General features: G+C 39.7%; 1 protein-coding gene across 1 annotated transcript; it reads right to left on the bottom strand.

Moving 5' to 3' along the window:
- Positions 1-1,056: 1,056 nt before the first annotated feature.
- ip6k2a (inositol hexakisphosphate kinase 2a) lies at positions 1,057-9,270 on the bottom strand. Its single transcript, XM_057338285.1, has 5 exons — positions 8,678-9,270; positions 6,720-6,933; positions 5,024-5,196; positions 2,686-2,861; positions 1,057-2,329 (listed from the first exon to the last, which is right to left on the bottom strand). The coding sequence occupies exons 1-5, from the start codon at positions 8,886-8,888 to the stop codon at positions 1,787-1,789; spliced, it is 1,317 nt and encodes a 438-aa protein (XP_057194268.1). The 5' UTR covers positions 8,889-9,270; the 3' UTR covers positions 1,057-1,786.
- Between the last annotated feature and the right edge of the window lie 254 nt (positions 9,271-9,524).

Genomic DNA, 9,524 nt, shown 5'->3' with positions numbered 1-9,524 from the left:
GTTATGAATACTACAAATTATGTCAAATGACATCAGAAAATTGTGAGAACTTGCTAAATAAAGTAGGCCTAGCATACGATATGCTTTAAGCTTCTAAAATCTATTTGAATATTAAAATCTGACCGTTATCGAAACAAATGTTTTACATTCTTCTTGATCGTTGTTCATCTTCAACATTGGCATGAACATTCAGTCTCGTTTGCGTCAACCTAAAAATGTGACTGGCTATAAATGTGAGCTTATATATTTTTTGAGTTTCAGTTATTGTGATATGCAACCATTGTGATATGCGCATTTGCGATACTTTCAAATATTGTGCGGTCCTAGTTGACTTTGAAAGCTAACTTTTAACTCCATACTACTAAATATTCTATTTAAAATTAAAATCCATACATCTGAAATTTAAAGGTCCAGTGTTCTAGCCGTATCTAGTGGTGAGATTGCAAATTGCAACCAACAGATCACTCCACCAACAGATCACTCGCTCGCCACTCCCTTTCTAAGCACTACGGCCACTGACCCAGAGCTAAGATGTCGTCATGTTTTCGCTCCTCTGCCGAAGGAGATAACGCATTTATGAAACGAGCTCTGTAGAGCAGTTTGTCCATTTAGGGCTACTGTAGAAACAACATGGCGAATTCCATGCAAGGGGACCCCGAATGTACTGTAGATAGAAATAGCTCATTCTAAGGTAATAAAAACATAATGCTTCATTATGTCAAGTCTTTATACACCTCTGAATACAGTTATGTATATTGTATTGCATTTCTGTCAATAGATACTCCAAAAAATTAAAAACAGCACTTTTAATAGGCTACCAATATAGATTTGTTATATTCTGACATTTTAAAGCACTTCATCTCCTTGGAATTATAAGGTTCTATCTGTATCTAAAAAGGTCCCAAAATATACACAACGTAAAGAAAAAACATCCCATAATGCTAATAAGTTGTCACAGAATAAGAATAAAAAAAGTGAATAAAATTTCAGACAGAACCTTATAATTCCAGGGCGTCAACTTGTTAACAAACAAAGCAGCACACAGTACGAGATCGAAACCGAACACAAACAAAAGTTTTATTTTCCTCCAACATACCATGTACAACAGATAAGACAGAGGTATCGGAACATGTCAAATAATAATATTCATTAATATCATTATTGTAACATTAATAACATGGAATGTAGTCATGTCTCCATTCGCTTTTTCATTGCTTTTTTAGTTTATTTAGGAAATATGACAAATAAATAAAGCTTTATTATAGACTCTTTCTGTCAACTAACTATATAGTCGTCTCTTCATAATGGGTGCAAGGAACTTTGTTGTAGAGCGACAGTTAACAGTCTTCCCTTTCCGCGCCCACTATTCTTCTTCATCCAATAAGGATCGCTCAAGAGCAGGCGAATAGTTCCAGAACTTTCTCACACAATGAGCATGGAATCGGAAACAGTTTTTAGGTAACGTCGTCTGCAATGCGTTTGAACTTTTTTAATTAAAAAAAAAAAAAACATTTGTAACAGCACAGTGGGGTTGTGAGTGAAGCTACTGAATCACAGGGTGAAAGCAGATCACGTGACCTCTGAATGCTAGCCTTTCGAATTCGCTGTGAACTTGGAAAAAAACCTAACAAAGACATAAAAAAACAAGTGAACAAGTGGAGCTTTGAGATTTTACTGACTTCTGAACTTTTCAGGCAAGAAAGAAATAAGCAATGAGACGAACTGCATTTCCCATTTTTAATGTCATGCTGCTCTATAGTTCGGACGGAGTGGGCTGAGCGGTGGCTTAGTCTGTGCTGTGATCTTCTAGTTCGGAAATGATGGTTATGAGGTTCTCCAAGCCGAATATGTAACCACTATCCTGGCCCTCGTGAATAACGCTGTCCTCCCCGTAATGGCGACACGTGGTATGGGCAAAGTCAATCATGCGCACGTCCACCACCGGCCCGCTGTCTGCCCTGGCCATGCGTCGCACCACTGCGGAACTGCTACTAGCTGCACCTGCGCCATGAGGGAAACCGTAAGCACCGCCCTCTTCCTCCTCTTCTTCCTCTTCCGAGAGCCCATCCTCCGGAGAGTGGCGGGACCTCGGGGGGTCTCCGTCATAGATGATCAGGAGCGAGCTGGAGAAAAAGCGGTAGCTTTCGCAGGCTTCCAGAGCCGCCTGCATTTCTTGCAGTCGGCGCAGGACGGGTGACAGGAGTTCCTGCCTCAGATGCCTCCCATCGTGGAAGAACTGATAGATGGCCTCTTTAAAGCCAGACAGGGTCAGTTTACGGCCGTGGTACTTGTTCATGAACATAAGCTGCCCCGTGTCTGAATGGTAGACCTGTGGGGAAAGTGAAGAGGGCTTAGCGTATGAATAAACCATGCCATTGCTGGGTTCATTACAATAATTATTGTTCCGGGCTCAACAAAAGTTAAGATATAGCAGCATTTGTGACAAAATGTTGATTAACGATGAAAACAATTTGATTTCTTTAAAAAAATAAATAATAATAAAATGTGTATAATAAAAATATAGCTATGGTAAGGCAACGCATAAAGCAATACTATTAATAATATTTATTATTTCACAAATAATAATGTAAATACTTTGTAAAAAAATTTAAGTTTTAGCTTTGAAAAAGAATAAAATCTAATATAAAAAACAGCAATATTTTAATATTACTATTATATGCTAACCTGCATGCCACAGAGTCGCACTCCTATACTGGCTGATGTACTCTGCTGACACTTGCGGATATGTAGGGCCTTCTTCTCCTCGGATGCGTCATCACCGTGCTGCCTGGTGCCCATCTTCAGATCAAGCACGCATGGAACCGTGTAACGCCACGTGAGGTTCTCCAACAGGATGAATTCTGGTTCTGGGTCAAGGAAAACAGATTCTCTTTCCTCTTTAACACTGCATTACATCAACCTTTGTTTTACTGACGCAAGACTTAAAATTAGGGCTGGGCGATATGGCAAAAAAGTAAACTCGATAGTTTTTTTCTATATTGATCGATAACGATATTTATTTCGATATATATTTAATAAAAAAACTGTATTTAAAAGAATCTATTTTAAATACAGTTTGTTAACAAAAGTTAACCTTTAACCAGTTAAAATTCAATTAAATGAATGCACTGTTGCAACACAGAGGATATTAGGCCATAAACAACATGTACCAGTTCATTCAGTCTCATTTTGACTCCATTGACTCGTTAAGTAAAGGGAGTGTTCATTCAGTACATTCAACCAATGAAAGGGCTCCGTTACTGCGTACATTCGAACGCTATTGGCTCAGCACCTGCGCACATACATAACGCTGCAATAATGTCTTGCTCGAGTAGTGGGATTCATTCAATGCATTCAGTGAACCTTAAAGACATCTCACATAAACTGTAGTACATTTCTTTAATCATGCAAGCATCTTACATACAAGGTTTAATATTTTAATGTGCACACAAACTCACTTCATTACATCTCTAATCTGTACATGGCAGCGCTGGTTTGTTTCATATGCACCATCTCATGTTAGCAGGTATGTTAACGATGGATATAAAAACGTTTGTGCTTGAGTTTCGAAGTAACTCGCTTGCAATTGTGCCTCAAGTTTGTTTTGTTTAACCGGCGATTGAGAAAAAAATAAGACACTTGATAAACCGCGTGATGACAACTCGAGGTTAGTTTCACCTTTGTTTCAGCTTCCAGTAATGTTTTCCTCCTCATGTTGAGTTTTCTTTGCCAAGTGCAGTATGAAATGGACTTTGTACTTTGACGCGCATGATAAAAGCTGAACGCTGACTGACTGTTGTTGTGTTTATTTCTGCGTTCTGTTAGACTGTAAGATTAATCCATATCGAGTCAAAATGCCAATAGCTTATCATCGTTTTTGAAATACATTCTATCGCGATTCGATATGATATCGTTTATCGGCACAGCCCTACTTAAAATGCTGATTGAATTCTCTTGAAATTCAAATTGTCAATTTGCATAGGAATAGAAGCGTTACCGTTTCCTATTGTACAAAACAACAGCCTTTAATCAACAGACGTCATTTGTTCTGCATCACATGCAGAGCAAAGTGATGTGTATTGTCCTGCTCAGGTGCACCTGATCAGCATCAATTCTGCGTACACACTGCAGCACGGAAGCCTGTTCATTTTAATTTTACCTGTTCATATTTATTTCAGTTTTTTCTCATATTTACAAACACCAAAATATTCAAATGTTTACTAACGGCTATTGCTCGACAATTTTGAGTCACTCCTATATATCATATAAGGCCGTGTTTACACTTGACTTAATTTTTTAAGCTGCTAGCGTCTATTTTACATTATAATCCTATGGAGTAAACCGTGTTTTCAAAAAAGTCCTGAGCGCTTTATTAAACGCCAGCACCGGCGTCTTTTCCTGCAGCTCAGAGCGTCTTTTGAGGTTGAAAAAAACACCCTACATCAAGCAACTTTTTCACAGCTAACCAATGACAGAGACCTGTCGTTTCCATAATGACATGCGAGGAACGTGATTGGTCGAGAAGGCTCAAGCTCGAAAAATAAAATGGCTGCCAAAACGCCCATTGGAGCATAGTTTTGTATAAATGTAAGTTTCATTTTCACTTTCAATAACGTTTGATTGCATTTCTAGCGAGAAATTAGTATTGTAGTTTTTAAATATGTGATTAGTTTTTGCAAAGACGTTCTCTGTTTATAATTCAAATAGAATTCCGTTATGTTGCCTATGAAACCGGTCTCTCTAAGCTGCCTTCATTGCCGGCTGCTATTTGTAACCACAACTAAAAAAGCGCCATTGTCAACTTTTGTTTTTTCAAAAAAGAAGTCAAATGTGAACACAGCCAAAGGCGATTCACTTTATTTAAATGTGCCGTCACTCTTTGCAGTGACTGCAAATCAACTGCGCATCTCACTGCTCTCCATACAGCAAAATAAAGCTGTATTTAAATGATTAAAGCAAGTACTACAACTAAGTACAGTAAAATAGCAAACGCATTCATTCATTGTTAATGGTGGCAGGATACTGTATTGGTTGCGATGTTTCGCATTCTCCTTCATCCGCTGCAGGTGTTGTTGGTGGCACTTGAGGCTCCATGGGTTGTGCTTGAGCTGAGGGCCAGAAGCGTTGCTTCTCTCCAGGCTGTAGTAGAAGACTTCAGCCTGCTTGAGCCGTTCTAACTCCTCCTCGCGTTTCACACTGGAGAAAAGATGAAGGAGGTGGGTCAGACAGATAGACACACTAGGTTTCAGCTTCTTAGCTAGACTCATTCATTGGGTCTGACCTCTTTAAAGTGATAGCTCACCCCAAAAATTCTGTCATTTACTTGACCACTTGTCATTTCAAACCTGTATGACTTTTTTCTTCCGCAGAACACAAGAGAAGATATTTTGAAGAATGTTGTTAATCAGCACCCATTCACTTGCATTGGTTTTGTGTCCATGCAATAAAAGTGAATGGCAATTTCTCTCAAAAATATTGTATTTTGTGTTCTGCGGAAGAAAGAAAGTCATACAGGTTTAAAATGAAAAGAGGGGGAGTAAATGACGAGTTTTCATTTTAGGGTAAACGATCACTTAAAGCAATTTATTTATTAATAGGTTGGTTGTAATGAATAAATAGTAGTACTGTAGTACTGCTTTCCTGTAGTTCAGTGGTTAGAGCATGGCGCTAGCAACGCCAAGGTCATGGGTTCGATCCCTGCACATACTCAAATGTATAGTATCATGCAATTGCAAGTCTCTTTGGATAAAAGCGTCTGCCAGATGCATAAATGTATTATAAAATGTACTTGCCTGCTCTCACAATACTTTTACAGTTTTGATGTAAGTTTTTTTTTGCCCCATTTTATCATTGACAGTACGTTATGACACACACAAGGTGTCAACAAATAATTTTCTCGCAGTACCTGGAAAAGGACCGTCAAACAGCACATTCTTGCTGAACCTCAGTCGCTCTGAGGTCAAGACTAAATCACAAAGCTACGTCCGTTACATAACCTTCTGCTAAACCTTGGCTCAAAACGCCCATTTGCACGGGTCACGCTGCCAGGAACTGAGAATGCATCTGTTCGGCCCAGCTGAGCTCTCTGTGGGTCAGTGCACTCAATGCGTCTACGTAAGGACGAGTATGCTGTAAACGTCCACGTTCTCAGTGAGTCAGATATGTGCTGAGCGGGCCATTATAACAGGAGAACAAAGACTAGTTTTATTCAGGACATGTTCATCACTGAGGACATTGGTACTCGTGGGTTAGTGGGGACTAGGGCTTAAAACTTCGGAGCAGTAACCGGATGGATTCTGGATAGCTTTGCACAAGGAACAAAACATGAGTTGTTATCATGGGGCGCTTGAGTTGTAATATGTTGGAACTTACAAAATGTATTTTTTGCACGTGTGAAGCAATCTCTTTTTATATTAAAATGAAAAAAAAAATGAAAAAACGTATTTTTAAATACAAAGCTTTTTTACATAGAAACTAAACCTCTAAATGGTGGTGGTTTCGGTAAAACCGGCTATGACATTATAATGTTGTGAATGGTTGCCAAGGTTTTGCAATGTGGTTGCTAGGTTGCCCATATATCCTTAAGTTCCTCCTTTAATAGAAGTATACTGCATTTTTTTATCAACCAGGTAAAATGATAACAATTGAACAAATTTTGGATACATTTTGACTGACAATATACAGAACAAAGGCAACCTAAAATGTAACCCTTCCCTTACCTTTTGTCTTTCTCTTTTCTAGAAATTCTGGATCTGTCTTTGCTGTGGCCCTCGTTGTCCAGCAGCATCTTACTGACCCATTTCATCTTATTTTTGGGCTCCAGGTCAGCCGAGGGGTCCACGTTCTCCAGATCCCCGAGCTCACTGTGCAGCGGGTAGGCAATAAGACACAAATTCCCTTCCTCATCTTCCTCGAAACTCACAGACACCTCGCCTGCAGAGAGAGAGAGAGATGCAAAAAAAGAACAAGGTCAAAAGTGAAACGGTATCATCTTTTACATCAGCAAACAGGTAGTAGTCAGAGTTCCAAGCTGGGAGGTTTTTAACATCTCTTACCCACTTCTCATATTTTTGCGCTTAAAAGCTTGGCAGTCTTTAACAAAAGCTATAGCCGATAGCACGGGCTGCTCCTAACCTGATAGAAATCACACAATCCACAACAAATAAGCAAACAACGGGAAATACTTGCAAGAAGAGAAAGAAAGAATGGATGAAACAAAGATGAAGAGGTTGAGGAGAGAGAGAAGGCTGAGAAAAACAACAGCCGTGTAGCTGTGCCTTTGCTGCAACGGATCACCACGCAAGATCAAACATAAGAGCTCTTTTTCCAATCGATCAACACACAAGCATAAAAACATCCCCCAAACAAATGACATAAGGCTAAACATATGATAAAACCAACACTATTTATTTGTCAAAGATCAAACCACAATACTTCGAGACTTAAATTCGAGACAGACATCAAAGGCATCAGATAAAGAACAAAATGCAACACAGTTTGTAAAAATGGTCATAAATTGTATTACGAACAACAGACCAGAAAAAAAAGAGTCAAAAATGGCAATGTTTGATTAAATGTTTTTCACAAGTAAATTATACACTACGGGGTTAGGGTTATTTTCAAAATATATATGTCCAAGTGAAATTTCAGCCCAAAAGAAAAAGAAAAATAGTGTATTTACGTCATATTGCATATTTTGATTAAAGCCTATTTTTTAAACCATGAACCATTATTTCCAGGATAATTAAACCGGTTTTATTCTTTAAGATAACATGTGTTTTCCACATCCAATTAATGCAAATTACACTGCAATGGGGTAATGATAATTTGGGAAATTCGGAAATGTGCTTAATTATCATAACAATAACGTCACAAATCCCACTTCCCATTTAGAACATGAACACAGATTAAAACAGGAAACAATCTAGAAAAGTGGCAAATGCACTCAACATGACATCAGATGGCAATTTCTAACAGTCCAGGAAAGAAATGAGGATCGCAGATCTGATGTCAAAACATTGTTATAATTTCATATCCATCCCCCATCCGACGGAGAACAGATGCCCGGTAAAAACAGGTCATTGAAAGAGCATTTGAAGCTGTGATGTGTGAAGAGTAAGGGCAGGAGATAGCATAATATAAAGCACAGAAAAAAGCATAGAAAAAAGCATACACATGCTGGGATGAGATAATATAAAAGCTTGAGCTTGTATCCATGTGAATCCCAAAGAACGACAGCTAATCTTGAAAGCGAAAACAGTCTCTGGATTATTTGTCAACAGTCTTTTGGTCCCATCCTCTTCAAATTAAAGGCTCGGTAGAAAGGTCCACAATCAGATCTTCTTTCACCAAAACCTTGGCACTTGTGCACAGTGTCTTAACAGAATTTAGACTTTGTTTCTTGAACCCAATGAAAGACTTACCTGAAAAGGGCCTTTAAACTTTAAAAACACCGCTTTATAAAAGCGCGACTTCACAATAGCGCCCCCGTGTGGAGATTAGCGGTAACACAGTAACCCAAACGCTACTGGCCTTCAAACTAGGATGTTTTTTTAAAGCCAAACATACTGACAACGCATAAATTCTGACAAATATCACATCGGGGTTTAGAAAAAGAAGAGAAATAGCATTTGCGGCCAGGTTACAAGGCGGAATAAGATGTTAAATGGTTACTTACCTCTATATTGCGGTGTAAACTTCCGCATAGCCGCAGGGAGGCTCTTGTAAAACTGGTGCTCTCGGGGGATTAGGGGCTTGCATATCGTCTGCTCCCCGAAACGGAGCACACACGAGTGTCCCCCCACCTGATGTACGAAGGGATCAAGCAGCACCCCTTTGCCCAAATACCCCTGCTGCTCTGTCTGCATTCCCTCGATGGCCGGGCTCATCCTCCGGGGGCATTAGACTCTCGCTCCCGGTCCAGTTGGACACAACAAGACGTGAAGACGGTTGAGGAAGACGATCGACCCTTTTTTTAATCTGTCACTGTTTCGCTTTTCTCGATACACTCTCGTTTAGTCTTTAAATATGTGATCTTCGCCAGACAAAGAGAAGCAGGAAGAAGGCAGACACGACAAAAAGCAGACAAAAGCTAAATGTTTGTTTTCAAATCCTCTCTTTCTTTAACGGGAAATGAGCTAGCTTGTGCTCTCCTCGTTTAATAAAGATCATTACGGGTGAATTTAAGGTTTTAAGGGTGAAAATGAAAAGGTTAAAACGGACGATATCTGCCGCTTTCGTGCGAGGTCTGACTCTGACACTGTAATCTCTCGCCGAACTGGGAAAATGACACTGGTGCATCGAAGGCCCCGCCTCCAGCGACGAGCTGACCAATCGGAGCACAAGCAGCGGTGTTAGGACAGAACGCGAACAAAGAGTGAGGAAGGGTGGGGGAGGGGAGAACATCGAAGCAAAACAGTCTGGGTGAAGGGGTGAGGCTGGACTCATCTGTTTTTCTCCCTGTGACATGGATGTCTCGGGGAAGCTGGTGATGTGCACATTTCAAGAGAAACAAAAAATGCATA

This window comes from Triplophysa rosa, linkage group LG7 (genome assembly GCF_024868665.1).
Source record: "Triplophysa rosa linkage group LG7, Trosa_1v2, whole genome shotgun sequence".
Taxonomy (NCBI): Eukaryota; Metazoa; Chordata; class Actinopteri; order Cypriniformes; family Nemacheilidae; genus Triplophysa; species Triplophysa rosa.
Note: the sequence above shows the minus strand (reverse complement) of the source record. Positions and strands in the feature narration are given on the sequence as shown.